The 21,049-nt window shown below is 34.7% G+C and overlaps 1 protein-coding gene across 7 annotated transcripts in view; it reads right to left on the reverse strand.

Annotated features, from left to right (window-relative positions):
• CTNNA3 (catenin alpha 3) overlaps positions 1–21,049 on the reverse strand; it is a 1,671,697-nt gene that overhangs the window by 1,525,321 nt on the left and 125,327 nt on the right. For all 7 annotated transcript variants that reach the window (XM_035715351.2, XM_035715352.2, XM_035715353.2 and 4 more), the window contains exon 4: positions 4,087–4,253. In XM_035715351.2, coding sequence (XP_035571244.1) covers positions 4,087–4,253 — 167 coding nt within the window. The remainder of the gene's footprint in view (positions 1–4,086; positions 4,254–21,049) is intronic.

Raw genomic sequence — 21,049 nt, forward strand, 5'->3', positions numbered from 1 at the left:
TAACTTGTTTTTGAAAAATCTGAAAATGATACCAGGTTAGGAGGTAAAGACAAAATCAAAAGTCAAAAAGATCTGAATGGACTATAACAAAAACCAGAATTAACAGGATAAAATTTAATGAATATAAGTTTAACACCTAACTTTACATATAAAAAAAATAAAACTAGTATCAGAGGAAGATCTGAATTGAGTAGTTTTGAGTTAGAGACTTGGAGGTTTTAACTGCTCACAAAATCAGTATGAACAAACAGCATGACAAGGCTATCACAATAAGGTAAGATAATGTTAGACATTAAATCAAACAGGTAATTGAGTATATTATGGAATGTACACAACAGGGATTTTGTTTATATTGCATGATGTTTTGATTTCAGTATTTTATGGGAATTACCTATAATCCAGAATATGAATAGAAAAGGATTTACCTAGACAAGTTTAGGGACTTCTCTTTCTTATATTGGCAAATTAATAATTTAGTCCAATCCTCTTGCTTAAGAAAACTACGATTGATGAAATGTAAAATATTTTGTCTTAAAAACATCTAAGAGCTAACAAAACAGAAAGGAATTTCTTGATATGAGTTCCAGAAAAGGTAACGTTTAGGACACAAAAATAGCCATTCACATGAAAAGACAGGACACTATTAGCAAAAAAAACAGTGAGTCCAGACACTAAAGTTTCCAAATTTTAACTAAAATAAATGTATTTACCATGTTTTAAGTACCTCAATATCAAAATTGAAAATTTCATCAGGAAACTGAAAATCATACAAGATATGGAAATTCAAAAGTATTCAGAATAGTCTAAAACTGTCATATTAGGAATATTCCAGGGTCAAGAAATTTTTAGCCTAGGTAAGAGAAGACGTAAGTCCAAAGGATAAACATCAGTTATTTGAAAAATGTCTGTTATTATTACTTTGGTTCTATGTTGCTCAAGAAAGCAAAACTAGAAGCAGTAAATGGAAATAGCAGAAAGACATCTTTAAGCTCTGTTTAAGCTAGAGAAAAATATCTCTAACAATTGGAACTGCCCAAAGTCAGGTTCATCATCTCTTAGAACTGAGACTGTTATTACTGTTAGACAGTTATGTATTGCACATTGTACTGTAGGAAAGAGTCTAATCTACATCAATAAGATAGACTATAAGGGCACTCACATTTCTCCTCTATAATTTTTAATTCAAATGGAAATTTAATATAACCATAAATACTATTATAAATATGCTTTGGGCTGCCTGGGTGACTTAGTTGGTTAAACATCTGACTCTTGATCTCAACTCAGGTATTGATCTCAGGTTCAGGCCCTGCACTGGGCTCCACACTGGATGTTAAACCTACTTTTAAAAAAAAGAAAGAAAGGAAAAAGAAATATTCTAAATCACTAATTCCCAAAGTATGGTCTGAGAAAGCTCCAGGATTAACATATTATAAAAGAGTCCTGGGATCCCTGGGTGGCTCGGCGATTTAGCGCCTGCCTTTGGCCCCGGGGCCTGATCCTGGAGTCCTGGGATCGAGTCCCACATCGGGCTCCTGGCATGGAGCCTGCTTCTCCCTCTGCCTGTGTCTCTGCCTCTCTCTCTCTCTCTCTCTGTCTATGATGAATAAATAAAATCTTAAAAAAAAAAGTCCTAAGGTTAAAAAATTGGGGAAACTCTGAATTAAGCAAAATTAAATGCATTTCGTTGCATCAATATTTCTCACCAACTTTAATGTGCTTATGTGCATCAAAAATATTCAGAGAATTTCTATATGCAGCACTAACCATTAAAAAAATCCTTTTTTTCATGTTGTACATTTATAATACAAACTCTGCAGAATACTCTGGGGTGGGGGGAATGTTGACCCAAATAATCCTAATCTTGATAATATAAATAAAAATTCAGTTTGTCCATTTTTGTCAAGAGAATTGAGTTAATGATACAATTTAAATATAAATTTTTCATGAGGATGAAATAATGAAACACTATCACAATTTACCACAAAAGGTTTTCCCTTTTTCTTGATATGGAATCATTGCTGTACTACACACACTGATAAGTGTCATAAATGATGTAGCCTAAGCTGAGTTACCAATAAATGTGGGAGAGACTAGAGTTAAGAACACTCCTTTCACCCCTCCTCCTGACATACTTAAATAATTTAACAACCTGTTATAGGCTCTTAAATTGTCTAAACATTTCTGAAAGGTATTTATAGTTAAGGCCATCCTAACCCTTGGAATACTATGTTCCAAAAACGGGTTTTTTTCCCCTACTGCCTTGAGCAAATTTCTTAAATAAATATGCCCTAGTCTATCTTCAAAATAAAAATCATTATCATAAGGCTGTTGCTGAAGATTGAATTACAGGAGATAATCTAGCACAGTGCTTACCACATTATAAAAAGTTAATAAATACTAACCATAAAAAATAGTACTTGTTTTGCTTTGATCTTCAATTATGTCCTGCACAAATCAATGGAACAGGATTTAAAAAAGCAGAAATGGGCCAACAACTATATGGTCAACTAATCTTTGACAAAGCAGGAAAGAATATTCATTGGAAAAAAACTCTCTTCAACAAATGGTATCGGGAAAACTGGACAACTGCAGAATAATGAAAGGATCACTTTCTTACACCATACACACACACACACACACAAAAAAAAAAAAAAAAAACTCAAAATGGATGAAAGACCTAAATGTAGACAGGAAACCATCAAAATCCTAGAAGAGAACACAGGCAGTGTTCGGCCACCGCAACTTCTTACGAGACGTATCTCCAGAGGCAAGGGTACAAAATCAAAAATGAACCATTGGGACTTCACCAAGAGAAAAACCTTCTGTGTAATGAAAGAAATAATCAACAAACTAAAAGACAACCTACAGAATAAGAGAAGATATTTGCAAATGACATATCTGATAAAGGGTTAGTATCCAAAATCTATATAGAGCTTATCAAACTGAACACTCAAAAAACAAATAATCCAATTAAAAAATGGGCAGAAGACATAGATATTTTTCCAAAAAAGACCAACAGATGGCCAACAGACACATGAAAAGATGTTCAATGTCACTCATCATCAGGGAAATACAAATCAAAACTGCAATAAGCTATCCCCTCCCACCTGTCAAAATGGCTAAAATCAACAACTCAAGAAACAGCAGGTTTGGCAAGGATGCAGAAAAAGGGAACCCTCCTGCACTGTTGGTGAGAATGCAAACTGGTGCAGCCACTCTGGAAACAGTATGGAGCTTCCTCAAAAAGTTAAAAATAGAACCACCCTATGACCCAGCAATCCTACTACTAGGTATTTACCCAAAGAATACAATACTAATTCAAAGGGATATATGCACCTCAACATTTATAGCAGCATTATCAATAATAGCCAAATTATGGAAAAAGCCCAAAATGTCCACCAACTAATAAATGGATATAGATTTGGTCTGTAAATACAATGGAATATTAGTCAGCCAAAGAAAAGAATAAAATCTTGCCATTTGCAACAACATGGATAAAACTAGAGGGTATGATGCTAAATGAAATAAGTCAGTCAGAGAAAGACAAATACCATATGATTTCACTCATATGTGGAATTTAAGAAATAAAACAAATCAACAAAGGGGGAAAAAAGAGAGAGATGCAAACCAAGAAACAGTCTTAACTGAAGAGAGCAAACTGATGGTTAGCAGAGGGATGGTGGGTATGGAGATGGGAATTAAGGAGTGCATTTGTGTAAAAAAAAAAAAAAAAGGAATGCACTTGTGATGAACACCAGGTACTGTATGTAAGTGTTGAATGACTAAATTGTATGCCTGAAACTAATGTTACACTATATGTAAACTGGGATTTAAATTAAAGCTTTAAAACATTTTTATATTTTTAAGTTTTAAAAAATAAAACAAATGAATAAACAAAATACTAACTTCTGGCTTTGTTCTTTTGAAGTATATAAGAGTTGCACAATCCAATCAAGTCAGCTTCTGCTGGGTGACATTAAGAAATGAGGGCGAGTCTGGGATGGCACTTTAGGATTGATGCCAGTTTCAGAAAATGGAATTAGAAGTGAGAACACCACCAAGGTAAACTAGCCATCTTTTACTTACAGCTGACACGTGCTGCAAGAGACACATGACATCTATCATATCTGCGAGGATAAGGAGTCTGGTAACTGCAGCCAACAAGGCACGGGCAGCTTGAACCACAGCTTCCCTTTTGGGAAGATAACAGGGATCATCTGCAAATCTCTCAGCTGATACTTTCAGAGTTTCACCTGAAAAACACAATCCAAAATAATATACTTTAAGTTTCAGCTATACCTGTTAAGCATTTATAAACCTAATTCCAAATACATTCTATGACTAAACATAATATTAAAATAGTGTCAGTTACACTAGAACATTGTCTCTTAATAAACAATGGAATTTAAAATCAACATTTGTTTTTGATAAATGCTCTGGAGTTTAGGAAGCATGATACCATTTTCCTGCAAGAGAACTATGCTCAAATGACTAGCAACATCTAGCAAAATTGCTGTCAAGTTCTGCATTTGCTGAATCTCATTTACTGTGAAAGGTTTCATTACTAAGACTTCAATTGGAAAAATCTTGTTTATAAAAGTAATAAATCTTCATTGAGTTACTTTCCAAGTCAGTGTTAGAAAGAATTAGCCTTTGATACAGGAACTCTCTGATAAAAGTTTAACATAGGCAGATTTATTCTATAACTAAGTTTAGAACTAAGTTATAAAAATTATATTTCATAGTACATAATTGTTAGAGAAATACACCTACAATTTTCAAGATTTTTTCATTGAAAATACATTTCATGACGAAAGAAATGTGTACTCATCCATTTTATAAAAGTTCACAATTCAAGGGCACCTGTGAGGTTCAACGGTTAAGGATCTGCCTTCAGCTCAGGTCATGGTCCCAGGGTCGTGGTACCAAGCCCCATATTGGGCTCCCTGCTCAGCAAAGAGTCTGCTTCGCTCTCTCCCTCTGCCCCTCCCCTCCACTTGTGCTCTCTCTCTCACACTCTCTCAATAAATAAAAACAAAAAAGTTCACAGTTCAGAAGGGTATAAAATGAAAAAGTTCTTCTTTATCCCTCTCCAGTAACATAATTGTTAAAGAATTATCATATCCACTACTTTTTAAGTTTTTCAATTTGAACTTATTATGAAAACAATATGTGCTCATTACTTTTAAATAATTCTCCATACTGAAGAGTATAAAGTGAAAAAAATTCTTTATGAAGTCTCCATATGAGTCACTCAAAAATATTCACTGAATTCTTGTATATCCACCCAGAAATTTTCCACGAATGTATGTTTTATTGTGCATATGTACATATGTATATTTATATGTATAAATTTGTATATATAGATTTATGTATATATTTAAATCTATTTTTATGAATATGTTCACATATTCATATATGTTAATATATAAAGAAAGATTTTCTGTCATAGGAAAACAGAGACATTTTATATGTTATAAATGGAACATACAAAAGATACAGGTATAGATCCTTTTCACAAATATTATCATACTATAAAAACTTTCTATAATTTGCCTTTTAATTTATCAATTTATTTTCTTTTCACATTGGGATGGATATAAGTGACCAGGAAACATTAAAAGATGCATAGTAATAACAATACAGGTTCTGAAGCTGTTCTGCTTCAGTATCTGCCCTACTACCTCAAACAAGTCACTTAACTTCTTTACACCTTATATTTCCTCTAAATAGATCTAATAATAACAGTACCTATTATTTTTATGAAAATTAAATAAGAACAGAGCTTTGAGCTTAGTAAAGACTTGATAGGCAGTTGTTCTTTTTCATACTTGAGTAAAGTTACATTTTATTGATATACTATAACTTATTTTACCAGTCCTCTATTAAATACATAAATAATTTCCAACTTTTTCCTACTTCAAACAGTACACAAAGAATGACACATATCTTGCATGCACGAACAAATTAGCTGGAAGATAAATTCTTAAAAGTAGAACTGCTAAGTCAAGAAGCAAGTGAATTTTGTTTTCATATATATATTGCCAAAAACTTCTCCAAAACACAGCCATCTCACCAACAATAAAGGGTTTGTCTTATTTACTCCATTAATATTTTAGTTTTTATTTATTCATGAACTTCAGCATAATAAAAATGAAATGAATTATTTTTATTAAATATAACAAAGAATATTGTTAATAATGGACAAAATCTGTGAAGAGGATCTGAGATTGTCTCAACATGTTAGTATACCACCTTTAGTTCTCTTAGCAATATGAAGTTAGGAATTTGAACTATTAAGTCAGACACTTTTAAGGTCAAATTCTCGTTAGCCTCTTCTAGCTCTGAGACCTTGAGTGCTTGAATACTTTCAGCATCCTCACCTAAAGGAAAAGGATAGAAATATTACTTATCTCACAGTGTTTCTGAGATGATTAAATGAGATATAATTCCTAATACGCATTTAACACAGTATCTGGACTTGGGAAGCACTCAACAAATAGCTCTTATTTTCTCAGGAAATTTTTAGTAGAGTTGGTAAATTTTTAAGACCAGGAAATGGTGATTTTTATGTATTTCTCTGCAACTCGGAATTTCTGCAAGGAGACTGAAAAACTAAAGTGACCTCAGAAATGTAGAGAGCAGATGAATTCCCACAAAAAGATTATCTTTTCTTGTCATGATTCTAAATTGTAAAGTTATGACAGCCTTTAGATAATACTATCTTTGACTTCATATACTAAAACTAAATATACATTAAAAAGAATTATGTGTTCTTGACTAAAAATGTTGGGATGTTGAACAACTGGCTGAAGAGTCATACTCAGGAAAAGATCATTTAAACATTAAAGAACTATTACAACATTTGTCTCCATTAAGGTAATATGAAGAGAAAACCAAGTAACACTGTTGGGAGAAAAACAGTTACTCCTGAGATACATTAACAAAGATGCTATAAGTAAACTTCCTATTACTGGACTCATTATCCTCCCTTCCGTACAAAACTCTCTACCTTTTTTCAGCTTCAGCTCAAACTTCTGGTCCCAACATAAATATCACTTTCCTCAATGAAACCTCAGATCCCCCATTACTAAGGGAGGTCTCACAGTAAGATTGTAGGCTTCCTATTATAGCTAAAAATCTTGGTTTACTTTAATGGCTTGTAACAAAGTCTGTCTTTAATTCTATTTTTTGAAGTTTTTCTTTAAATTCTAATACTTAACATATAGTGTACTACTGGTTTCAAAAGTAGAATTTAGTGATTTATCACTTACATATTACACCCAGTACTCACCACGACATATGCTCTCCTTAACATCCATCACCCATTTAGCCCCTCCCTTGCTTACCTCCTCTCCAGATACCCTCAATTTGTTCTCTATAGTTAATAGCCTCTTATGTTTTGTCTCCCATTCTTTTTTCTTCCTCTCTCCCATGTTTATCTATGTCTTAAATTCCACATATGAGTGAAATTATGTAGTATTTTTCTTTTTCTGAATGACTCATTTCACTTACCATAATCTAACTCTATCCACATCATTGAAAATAGCAAGATTTCATTCTTTTTGATGGCTGAATAATATTCCAGTGTGTGTGTATGTGTGTGTGTGTGTGTGTGTGTGTGTGTGTATACCACCTCTCCTTTATCCTTCAATCAGTTGATGTATATTTGGGCTCTTTCCATAATTTGGTTGCTGTTGATAATCCTGCTACAAACAATAGGTGCATGTGCCCCTTTGAATCAGTATTTTTATATCCTTTGGGTAAATACCTAGTAGTACAATTGCTGGATCATATGGTAGTTCTATTTTTAACTTTCTGAGGAAACTCCATACTATTTTCCAGAGTGGTTACTTTTTCCAGAAGGTAGGCATAGCATTTCACAAGTAGGCTTATGCCTACCTTCAATTCTTTTTAATTTTAATGTACTGTTGGATTTGATTTGTTAGTATTTTATTGAGAATTTTTGCTTTTGTGTTTATCAGGGTTATTGGTCTGTAATATTCCCTTTTAGTGGGGTCTTTATCTAGTTTTTGAATCAAGGTAATGCTGGCCTTGTGGAATGAGTTTGGAAGTTTTCCTTCCATTTCTATTTTGTGGAACAGTTTGAGAGGAATACGTCTTAACTCTGCTTTGTATGTTTGGTAGAATGCCCCTGGGAAGCCATCTGGCTCTGGACTTTTGTTTTTTGGGAGATTTCTGATTACTGATGCAATGTCTTTACTGGTTATGAGTCTATTGAAATTTTCTGTTTCTTCCTGTTTCAGTATTGATAGTTTATATATATGTTTCTAGGAATTTATCAATCTCTTCCAGATTGCCCAATTTGTTAGCATATAGTTGCTCATAATATTCTTGTATAATTGTTTGTATTTCTATGGTGTCGGTTATGATCTCTCCTCTTTTATTCATGATTGTATTTATTTGGGTTTGGTGCTTTTCTTGCTTCTTGAGATAGGCCTGTATTGCTATGTACTTCCCTCTTAAGACTCTAAATCAAAACACTAATGAGAGTGGCTCTCATTAGTCAGAATGGCTAAAATCAACAATACAAGAAATAACAGGGATGCCTGGGTGGCTCAGCAGTTGAGCGGCAACCTTCAGTCCAGGGTACAATCCTGGAGTCCCGAGATCAAGCCCCACATTGGTCTCTCTGCATGGAGCCTGCTTCTCTCTCTTTGTCTCTCATGAATAAATAAAATCTTAAAAAAATTAAAAAGAACAGATGTTGGTGAGGATGTGGGAAAAGTAGAATCCTCTTACATTGTTGTGGGACCGCAAACTGATGCAACCAATTTGAAAAACAGTATGAGGATTCCTCAAAAAATTAAAAATAGAACTACCTTATTATCCAACAATTGCACTACTAGGTATATACTCAAAGGATACAAAAATACTAATTTGAAGGAATACATGCACCCCAATGTTTATAGCAGCATTAACAATAGCTAAATTATGCAAAGAACCCAAACATCCATGGACTGATGAATGGATAACAAAGTGGTGGAGGGGAGGAGTTAAGATGCAGAAAGGTAAGGAGACCTAAGGGTTGCCTCATCCTTTGAACACAGCTAGGTTAATATCAAATCATTTTGAACAACTAGGAAATCAATCTGAGGATTAAGAAAATAATCTGCACAATTGGAGGAAAAGAAAGTAGCAGATGCAAGGTTCAGAGACGTGAATTGGAAAAGAGAAAAGCTGCGGTACCACAGAGAGGAGGGATCCTTTTGTGCAGAGAGAAGTCAAGGAGAGAGGAAGAGAGCAGGAGCAAGCAGCATATAGGGTTTGTGCAAGATGCCAAGGTGTGGTGATCCCTTGGGTCACACTGGAAGACAATGTTTCCCTTCCTGGAGTACATTTGAAAGAGGGTATATTGCCTCTCGTAAGACAAGGCTGCTCCAAGTCTGCTCAGTAGTACAGCCGTTCAACATCAGGAAACAGAGGTATGCACAAAAGGCAGATAACCTGGTTGCAGCTTTTCACTGTGCTTCATCATAGACTCAACACACCTGGGCAGTTATGTGACTGCTTTTCTGGAACAGAACAGCACCAGGCACAGCACTGCGAGGCTCTTCTCCTCAGAAGGAGAGCAGGTCCATGCTTTGCCAAGTTCTCTAAGTTTTGGAGTTTTGAATCTCAGCCACTAGCCAGAGATAAAATAAAGGAGAACTGTGGTACCAGGAGTGCCCATGTCCTGGGCACAGACAGGTTGAGAGCAGAGATCTGATGAAAGCCTGGGACACAGGAAGGAAGGTAGTTCACTTTTCATATGGCCTCCTGAACAGTGGCAGCCATGAGTTTCCCTCCCTTGGACAAGACGGTGCCATCTTCCACCATGTTCCCTCCACCCACCCACATAGTCAGATTTGAGAGAGAATTACAGTGACTCCAGTGGAAGCTGGAGTAGCTTACATCAAACCCTGGACCCCTGTGCCCAGCAGGGGCATCTTTACTAGGGCAAGTCTGACTGTGAGCCAGTGCAGGAGGGGCATCTCCCTCAGAAGACCAACAGAGGCTTTCTGCATAGACTGCTCCAAAGCATCAGCTTCTGTTGTGGAAATAGAAGAGGCTTTCTTCTTCCCCCACCCCTTTTCTTTTTTCTTTGGAATCAGGCTTATAGTTTTTTGTTCATTGTTTCCTTTTCTCATTTTTGGATCAGGCTTCTTTTTCTTTTCTTTTTTCCTTCTTTCTTTTCTTTGGAATCAAGCTTATAGTATTTTGTTTGCTTGCTTTTCTGTTCCTTTTCTCTTTTCTTATATCAGACTTTTTTTTAAAAAATTGGGCTTATCTTAAATAAATAAAAACACACATAGTTAAAGGTCCAAACACTCCCCACTGTAAGCAAAGAGAAACTGCAGAGACTGACCTGTGGGAAAGAGCAGCTAAAACACAACAGCAGAATGTAAACAGCACACAACAGAAACACTTCCTAATGTGCAAAGCCCTCAGGAGCAGGAAACATAACAAGCTTTTATAACACACAAAAGACAGAAACCTAGACATAATGACAAGACGGAGAAATTCTCCTCAAAAGAAAAATCAAGAAGAAATCACAGCCAGGGATTTGCTCAAAATAGATACAAGTAATATATATGAACAAGAAATTAGAACAACAGTCATAAGAATATTGGTTGGGCTCAAAAGAAGCATAGGAGACACCAGAGAAACCCTGGCTACAGAGATATGAGACTTAAGAAAGAGTCAGGCTAAAATAAAGTGTGCTATAACTGAGATGCAAAAATAACTGGATATAATCACAATGAGGATAGAAGCAGCACAGGAATAAATAGGTGATACAGAAGATAAAATTAAAGAAAATAATGAAGGGGAAAAGAAGAGGGAAAGAAAACTATTAGATCACAAATACAGACTTAGGGAACTCAGTGATTCCACAAAGCACAATAATATCCATATCATAGGAGCCCCAGAAGAAGAGCAGGAAAAAGGGACAGAAGGTATATTTGAACAAATTATAATTGAGAACTTCCCTAATCTGGGGAAGGAAACAGGCATTCAAGTCCAAGAGGCAAAAGAACTCCTCTCAAAATCAACAAAAACAGGTCAATACCAAGACATTTAACAGTGAAACTTGTAAATACAAAGATAGAAAGAGAATTATGAAAGCAGCTAGGGACAAAATTCCCTAACCTACAAGAGTACACATAAGGTTAGAAGCAGACCTATCTACAGAAATTCGACCAGCCAGAAGAGAGTAGCATGATACATTCAGCATGCTAAATGGGAAAAAATATGGAACCAAGAACACTATATCCAGCAAGGCTGTCATTCAGAATAGAAGGAGAGAGGGGTGCCTGGGTGGCTCAGTTGGGTTAAGCATCTCACTTCAGCTTAGGTCATGATATCAGGGTCCTAGGATCAAGCCCCACATCAGGCTCCCCACTCAGTAAGCAGTCTGTTTGTCCCTTTCCCTCTGCCCCTTCCCCTGATCATTCTCTCTCTCTCTCTCTCTCCCTCTAATAAATAAAATCATTTTAAAAAAAAGAATAGAGAGAGTGATAAAGAGTTCAAAGACTAGCAAAAACTAAAGGAATTTATGAACACTAAACATGCTCTCCAAGAAATATTAAGGGATACACTTTGAGTGGGAGAGACAAAAGCAATAAAGACTGGAAAGGAACAGAGCTATAGAACAGCAACTTTACAAGTAACACAATAGCACTAAATTCATATCTATCAATAATTATTCTGAAGGTAAATGGACTAAGTGCTCCAATCAAAAGACATAGGCTATTAGAATAGATTTAAAAAAAAAAAAACAAGACTCATAAATATGCTGCTTATAAGAGACTTATTTTAGACCTAAAGACATCTGCAGATTGAAAGTGAAAGGGTGGAGAACTTATCTATCATGCTAATGGACATCAAAAGAAAGCCAGAGTAGCCATACTTATATAATACAAACTAGATTTTAAAATAAAGACTGGGGGCAGCCCCGGTGGCGCAGAGGTTTAGCGCCGCCTGCAGCCCAGGGCGTGATCCTGGAGACCCCGGATCAAATCCCACATCAGGCTCTCTGTATGATGCCTGCTTCTCCCTCTGCCTGTGTCTCTGCCTCTCTCTCTCTCTGACTCTATGAATAAATAAATAAAATAAAAATCTTTAAAAAAATTTAAAAAAAAATAAATTAAAAAAATAAAATAAAATAAAGACTGTAACAAGAGATGAAGAATGGCAGTATATCATAATAAAGGGGTTTATCCAACAAGAAGATCTAACAGTTGTAAATATTTATTTAGGGCCCCAACCTGGGAGCACCTAACAAACATAAAGAAACTCATAATAATATAATAGTAGTAGGGGATTTTAACACCTTACTTACAGCAATTGGCATATAACCTAAGCAAAAGACCGAAAAGATGCAAAGGCTTTGAATGGCACACTGGACCAGATGGACTTAAAAGATATATTCAGAGAATTTCATCCTAAACCAGCACAATACAAATTCTTTTCAAGTGCATATGGAACATTCTCCAGAATACATCCTATACTGGGTCACAAATCAGCCCTTAACAAGTACAAAAAAGCAGAGACTATATCATTAATATTTTCAGGCCACAATGCTATGAAACATGAAGTCGACCACAAGAAAAAAAATCTGAAAGACTGCAAATACATAGAGATTAAAGAACAGCCTACTAAAGAATGAATGGTTTAACCAAGCAATTAAATAAGAAATAAAAAACATTTGGAAGTAAATGAAAATGAAAACACAAGAGTCCAAAACCTTTGGGATGCAGCAAAGGCAATTCTAAGAGGGAAGTATATAGCAATACAGGCCTACCTCAAGAAGCAAGAAAAGTCTCAAATACACTTTTTTTTATTTTTTTATAATTTAACCTTATACCTAAAGTATCTGGAAAAAGAACAGCAAATAAAGCCTAAAACCAGCAGAAGAAGGGAAATAAAATTGGAGCAAAAATAAATGCTATAGAAATTTTTTTTAAAAAAACACAGAACAGATCAATGAAATGAGGCACTGATTCTTTGAAAGAATTAACAAAACTGATAAGCCCTGAGCCAGACTTATCAAAAAGAAAAGAGAAAGGACTCAAATAAAATCATGAATGAGGAGCACCTGGGTGGCTCAGTCAGTTAAGCATCTGCCTTCGGCTAAGGTCATGATCCTAGGGTCCTGGGATGGAGCCCCATGATGGGATCCCTGTTCAGCAGAGGGCTTGTTTCTCCCTCTCCCTCTGCCTGTTGCTCCCCCTCCTTGTGTTCTGTCTCAAATAAATAAATAAAATCTTTTTAAAAAATAAATAAAAAATAGCGACGCCTGGGTGGCTCAGGGGTTGAGTGTCTACCTTTGGCTTAGGGTGTGATCCCAGAGTCCCAGGATCAAGTCCCACATCAGGCTCTCCACAGGGAGCCTGCTTCTCCCTCTGCCTATGTCTATGCCTCTCTCTGTTTGTCTTTCCTGAATAAATAAATAAAATCTTAAAAATATATACAATTAGTTTAGAAGAAAGAAAGAAATCATGAATGAAAGAGGAAAGATCACAACACCACAGAAATACAAACAATTATAAGAGGAAAACAATAAGCAACAACATGCCAACAGATTAGGCAATCTGGAATAAATGGATAAATTCCTAGAAACATAAATTACCAACACTGAAACAAAAAGAAACAGAAAATTTCAACAGACCTATAACCAGTAAAGACATTGCATCAGTAATTAGAAATCTCCCAACAAGCAAAAGTCTAGAGCCATGTAGTTTTCCAAGGGAATTCAACAAAACACTGAAGAAGAACCAATACCTATTCTTTTGGAGCTATTCCAAAAAATAGAAATGGAAGGAAAACTTCCAAATTCATCCTATGAGGCCAGCACTACCTTGATTCTAAATTCAAAGACTCCACTAAATAGGAGAATTACAGACCAACATCCCAGATGAATATGGAAGCAAAAATTCTCAATAAAATACTAGCAAATTGAATCCAACATACTTTTTTTTTTTAAGATTTTACTTATTTATTCATGAGAGACATACACAGAGAGAGAAAGAAGGCAGAGACACAGGCAGAGGGAGAAGCAGACTCCATGCTTGACGTAGGACTCAATCCCGGGACCCCAGGATCACACCCTGGGCCAAAGGCAGGCGCTAAACCACTGAGCCACCCAGGGATCCCCGAATCCAACATACTTTAAAAGGATTATTCACCACAGTTAAATGGGATTTATTCTGGGGCTGCAGGAGTGGTTCAGTATTCACAAATCAGTCAATGTGATAAACCACATTAATAAAAGAAAGAATAAGAACCATAGGAGCCTCTCAATAGATGTAGAAAAAACATTTGACAAAATACAGCATCCATTCATGATAAAACCTTTCAAGAAGGAACATAACTCACCATCATAATGGCCATATATGAAAGACCACAACTAATATATTCCTCAATGGGGAGAAACTGAGAACTTTTCCCTAAAGTCAGGAACATGACAAGGATGTCCACTCTCACCACTGTTGCTCAACATAGTACTGGAAGTCCTAGCCTCAGCAATCAGACAACAACAGAAAAAATAATAAAAGGCACCCAAATTGGCAAGGAAGAAGTCAAGCTTTCACTCTTCACAGATGACATGACACTCCATGTAGAAAATCCGAAAGACCCCACCAAAAAATTGCTAGAACTGATGTATGAATTTAGCAAAGTTAAAGAATACAAAATCAATGTACAGAAGTCTGTTGCATTTATATACACCAATAATGAAGCAGCAGAAAGAGAAATCAAGGAATTGATCACATTTACAATTGCACCAAAACCATAAGATACCTGGAATAAATCTAACCAAAGAGGTAACTTCAGGTATACTGAAGGAAACTGAGGAAGACACAAAGTAATAGAAAATATTCCATGCTCATGGATTGGAAGAACAAATATTGTTAAAATGTCTATACTACCCAAAGCAATCTACACATTCAATGCAATCCCTATCAAAATAACACCAGCATTTTTCACAGAACTAAAGCAAACAATCTTAAAATTTGTATGAAACCAGAAAAGACCCCAAATAGCCAAAGTAATTTGAAAAAGAAAAGCAATCTGGAGGCATCACAATTCCAGACTTCAAGCTATATTACAAAGCTGTAGTCATTGAGACAATATGGTACTGGGAAAAAAAAAAAAAAAAACAGACACGTAGATCAACAGAACAGAAAAGAAAACTCAGAAATGAACCCACAACTATATGGTCAACTAACCTTTGACAAAGCAGGAAAGAATATCCAATGGAAAAAACTCTCTTTAACAAATGGTGTTAGGAAAACTGGACAGCAACTGCAGAAGAATGAAACTGGATCACTTTCTTACACCATACACAAAAATAAACTCAAAATAGATGAAAGACCTAAATGTGAGACAAGAAACCATCAAATTCCTAGAAGAGAACACAATCAGCAACCTCTTTGACCTCTGCTGCAGCAACGTCTTATACTCATTACCAAAGGCAAGGGAAACAAACGCAAAAATGAACTATTGGGATTTCATCAAGATAGAAAGCTTTTGCACAGCAAATGAAACAGCTGACAAAACGAAAAGACAACCAATGGAATGGGAGAAGATATTCGCAAATGATATCTTTGATAAAGGGTTAGTATCCAGAATCTATAAAGAACTCATCAAAATCAATATCCAAAAAACAAATAATTCAGTTAAGAAATGGGCACAACATATTAGCAGACATTCTTCAAAGAAGACATACAAGTGGCTAACAGACACATGAAAAAATAGACTTAACTACACAGAACAAACTGAGGATTACTGGAGGGCAGGTAGGTGGGTAGATGAGTTAAACAGATGATAGGTTTTAAGGAGGGCACTTGCAAAGAACACTGGGTGTTGTGTGTAAGTGATGAATCACTAAATTCTATATGCGAAACTAATATTACATTGTATGTTAACTAACTGGAATTTAATAAAAACTTGAAAAGAAAAAATTAAGAAAAAAAGACTAGTGAGAGTAAGAGCAGCATTGATCCTGGTCATCTTGGTATTCCCGGGTCTAGAATAGTTTCTACTCTATTGCATATATCCAATATATTGAATATGTGTTGCTGAATGAATATGTGAATTAACATTATCCATTCTCCTTTAACAAATATATGTTGTTCACTATTTAACATAGCTCCATCCTAGGCATCCAAGATATAGAGATCAATACAATGCAATTTTGCAGCCCAGTAATTTCACAAATGAGAGCCAATAAACACAGATACAATCTATGCAGAGCTAAAGCAGAGACCTGTACAAAGTACTAAGAGGCACAGAGAAGGACCTATGTCTGGCTGATATGTCAGAAGATACAAGGAGAAATGTTCAAGGTAAGAGCAACATGTTCCAGCTACTTATTATCAAAGATAGCTGATTTATATAATTTAGCTAGTTCACTGTCAAATTGTCTTCTGTCAGGAAAACAATGGCTATTTTCCTAATAGAAAAAAAGTGTAACAAATTCCTTTGTATCTACAAATATTAGCATCCATGTGTTTATAAAGTCTTCACATGAGTAGCCTATTCTTTTGAAATATCATTCCCAATCTTTCAATGCTTTTACTCTGAAGTTTAATGGATATGAAATTTCACTATTAAAACACATTCAAATAAAGAACTATATTTTTTTCTTCAAGAAACCCTACTCCATAAAAGCAACCCACTGATGCTCTTGAAAATACCACAAGAGCTAGGTTCAGGTTTTTAATCTTCAAAAAAATTAGCTATGAAATGTCTATTTGAATAATGTTCTGAAATATGTACTCCACAAAGATATATATAGGTATATCTTGTACATATACATGTAATATGTGAAAACTTCTGAATATACACAAATCTGATATGTAATCAATGTATATGATCACATAAATAAACCCCAGAAATAAAAAAAAGAAAAGTTATTGGCTAAATAGACACATTACAAAATATTCTTCACTTTATTAAAAATAGTTGAATGCTTCTTTTAAATAGCAAGTTCTTTTGTCAAATTCAAGAGTACAACTCCACTTTCTAAAAGTGATTGTATTGATTATAAACTCCAAAACCAAGAAAACACTGTATATGCAAAACATCCAGAGGAAAAAGGGGAACAACCAAAATGAAAGGGAGCAAATGCTAAAGATCGAATTTCCTCCAGCTTTTATAATGAACATTTTATTTATTATTCAATTAAGATTTCTAGTATATGTGTCTGGCCACCCTTCTGTGTTTTAATATACCATACCATGTAACATGCAGTAATGTATATTAATTGATTCAATATATAATACCATACTCCCGTATAATGGAGTTCCCAGGCTGAGACTGGGCCCAAGGGGTTTGGTTTTATTTGTTTTTAATTGGGAAACAACCATTTGAATTTAAAAACTCCTAAAAAGTGGGAGCTTGCATTTAACTGTGGAGAAGATTGATTTTTTTTTATTTTTTTTTTATTTTTTTTGCAGAGAAAAGAGGAAGGTGACTTCAACTAGGTCCTAAACTTACACAGACGTTAAAAAAAAAAAAAAAAAAAAAAAGCAAAGACCTTGTTTACAGTGTTTGACAGATTTAACTACAAGGAGCAAAAACATTTTGTATGTTAAAGTAAAACCTTATGATGACAGAGGGAAAGGCCAAAAAGCTAGCCACTGCTGTGTGAACTCAAGCTTGAAAGCTACAAGAATATCAACAGCAGCTACAAGGACATCAGCAAGACCTACAGACTCAGAATGTAGCTGCATATAGTGGCCACTGTAAAATGTTGGCTGTATTTTATTTCCTTTTCATTATCTCTAAACTCTAAGTCCTTACTACAAATTAGAATTTGGTTCCAGCCAAAGTAGAATAACAAAACCAGATTTTCTTTCCCACCTGAAAATGGACAAACTATATTAAAAAACAGTTGTGAAGGCACTGGGCATCAGGCAATAAAGGACAGCAATCTCTAAGAAATAGGAAACAAGCAACATGAGCCCTTTGAGAGCCCTTACTTATTGTCTTGAGAGACTTTCCAGGCCACAGGCAGGAAGGGAAAATTAAGATAGTGCCTGGCAAACTCTTTGAACTGAAGAGATGGAACTAAGGGTCCACAGAGATGATGGCAGCTAAACTACACAGAACAGATAATGAGAAAGAAGAAATATACAGAGAGAACTCCAAAGATTTTCAGAAGCTCCCCCATGAGTATTCAGCTGAATACTGATCAACACATACATAGGAAGAAACTACCCAACGCCAGGAAAAGAGCCATCCAAAAGGATTTAAGGTAACAGTACTTGGCACTCATACTGTGCTGGAAACAGTGCTTGTTTCCACCACCAGAATGGAAAACTTTACGGCTTATGGGATAATGGATAGAGTACAGAGAAGAGCCTTACCTCAATGCTTAACCCTAGACTAAGCATTACCCTAGTACCCCCCAGCAAAGCAATTCAAAGAAAGCAAAATTTCTATCCTTGAGATATTAATCATACATAAGAGGATAGCTGTGGTGAGCTAAAGGCAATAGGACAGTATATTGAGTTAACTAAAGTAGAAGGGCGAAGGCAACCTGGCACCGAGCTCTGTACCACTGAGAACAATCAAAATGAGCTGGGGAATATTTTGATATGGTGAATTCTATAAAATTACGAATGTTTATAAAACATAAAATTTGATGGGTATCATTTCTATAAAATTGAAGGAAACATCTCCTAACATCATGGTTGGGATATAGTAGAAATTCTCGTATGAGACCTTCTCTTAACCATCTCTCTAGATTAATCAACTCCTTTTATTCCCTCCTGCTCAACACTAAAGGATTATCTTAAGTATACTGGAGCTTTCTCCTCCACTAATTGGAAGTATACCAAGAGCCTGTCAGAAAAAAAAAACAAAAAACAAAAAACTGTCAGTTTGTTCCATAACCTTTTCATGTCAGTTGTAATTATGTAATTTTAATGAATACACAAACTTCTCAAATAATAGTACAAGAAAAGATCTGTTATTTCTTTAAAAATTAACTTGAATGCCTGAAGACACTCAATAAAAATGACTTGCAAAAATTACCAAATTAAATCTAGAAGGAAAAAAATGGTAAAAGTTGGGGCAAAGTGAAAGAGAAAATTATAAACTATCAACATGGATTCTTCAGCTTGGTAGCTTCTCAATTGTCATTAAGTTCTCTTCCATATAGACACCAAAACTGGAAATCTTAGTAATGTAATATGGGTGTGTTTTAGACAAAAAGAATTGTATGAGACTCAATCAACAGACCTATACTAAAAATGGGAGTTGGCTCAACAACTAGAATTTGGCAAATGCTTATATTTTATCTGTTAAGATAAAATATTTAGGGACGCCTGGGTGGCTCAGCAGTTGGGTGTCTGCCTTCCACTCAGGGCATGATCCTGGGATCCAGGATCGAGTCCCACATCAAACTCCCTGCAAGGAGCCTACTACTCCCTCTGCCTATCTCTCTGTGTGTGTCTCTCTCCATCTCTCATAAATAAATAAATAAGTCTTTTTTAAAAAATTAAAAACAAAATAATATATTTAAAGGGTATGTCAATGTGTAGAAAAATAAGTGGACTTCTCTTTTTTTTAAGATTTTATTTATTTATTTGAGAGAGCAAGAAAGAAAGAGAGAATGAGCAGAGGGAGAACAGTCTCCCCACCAAGCAGAAAGCCAGACATGGGACATGATCCAGGATCATGACCTGAGCCAAAGGCAGATGCTTAACCAACTGAGCCACCCAAGTGCCCCCAAAAATGAACTTCTCACTTTCAATAATGAGAACAAATGTATCTTAATGCAAATATTGTGTTATATTGTAAAACACTGGAAATACCTTAAATTTCAATCTTCCTTAGGCAAACTTTAATTATACATTTATGTATAAAAACACACTAGTCCACACAAAGATTTTATTAATGTTTTTTATGTAAAATATTTTAGATAATGTATCTATAAACTATGCATATGATAAATTTCAATATAAATGGAGCTTTTAAAATAGGACTAATTGAAGATACTTCAAACTTTTTTTTCACTTCAAACTTTTGAAAGAATGATGAATTACTTTCAAAAGAATGATGAATTACTTTCAAAAGTTGCCAAAAAACTGACAAAATAATTTCATGTCATATTTTAAATTGATGATAATTTTAAGGTAATAAAATACATAAAATATCTGAGTGTTATATTTAATTCCTACAATATTATATGCAAGTATTATGAGTATCATGTATTCAAAGCTATTTATAGTAAAACAAAGTGACAAGAACATGTAGCTATCCATATTTTACAATGAACAATAAAAAAAGGTAATAGTATGGATTTACAACTTAATTAAGTGGTCAAACTCTGACTGCAATAGCTGCCCATAATTGCTATCTATTGCATTCATCTCCAAACACCCTATTAACTAATATGCTACCAATAAACATTTCTTTAATATTATTTTTGATGTCAATTTAATTCTCTTGAGGGGAAAAACTAAATCTTATAACTAATATGTTAGACTAAAGTTAATTATCCATTATTTTTTCTAATATTTCATTTTCTCCCTAAGTATTAGCAAGCTTGGCTTCTATTATATTATGTTGAATTAGCAATAATTTATATCCTCAATTTTTTCATATCTGGTTAAAAAATCTCATAACCATGCTTTGAAATTGGGAGTGACAATAGTATCATGTTTTCCTAAAAAACTATACCTAATCCTTACAAAGATCTCATTCATTTATGCAACAAATATTCATTCAGCAATACAGTATACAAAGAGTATACAATGATCACTAATACATGATATCTGCCAGGTATCCCTAAGTAGGAAAACAAACTACTTAAATGTGTGGTTTTAAATGTCAGCATTTTCAGATATATTCCTATATAGTGTAATAAAACAGAATTCCATGGCACCCATTCAAAAAGTACATAAAATAATAATCCTCAATATGCACAATTTCTAAAGCTTTCACTATTATTTTATAAATCATTAAAAATCAATTTTAAGTGTCTATGAGTTGCTTTTAGGTTCCAGTTCAAAATGGTGACATAGTAGGATCCTGA

Source organism: Canis lupus, chromosome 4 (genome assembly GCF_003254725.2).
Source record: "Canis lupus dingo isolate Sandy chromosome 4, ASM325472v2, whole genome shotgun sequence".
Lineage (NCBI taxonomy): Eukaryota > Metazoa > Chordata > Mammalia > Carnivora > Canidae > Canis > Canis lupus.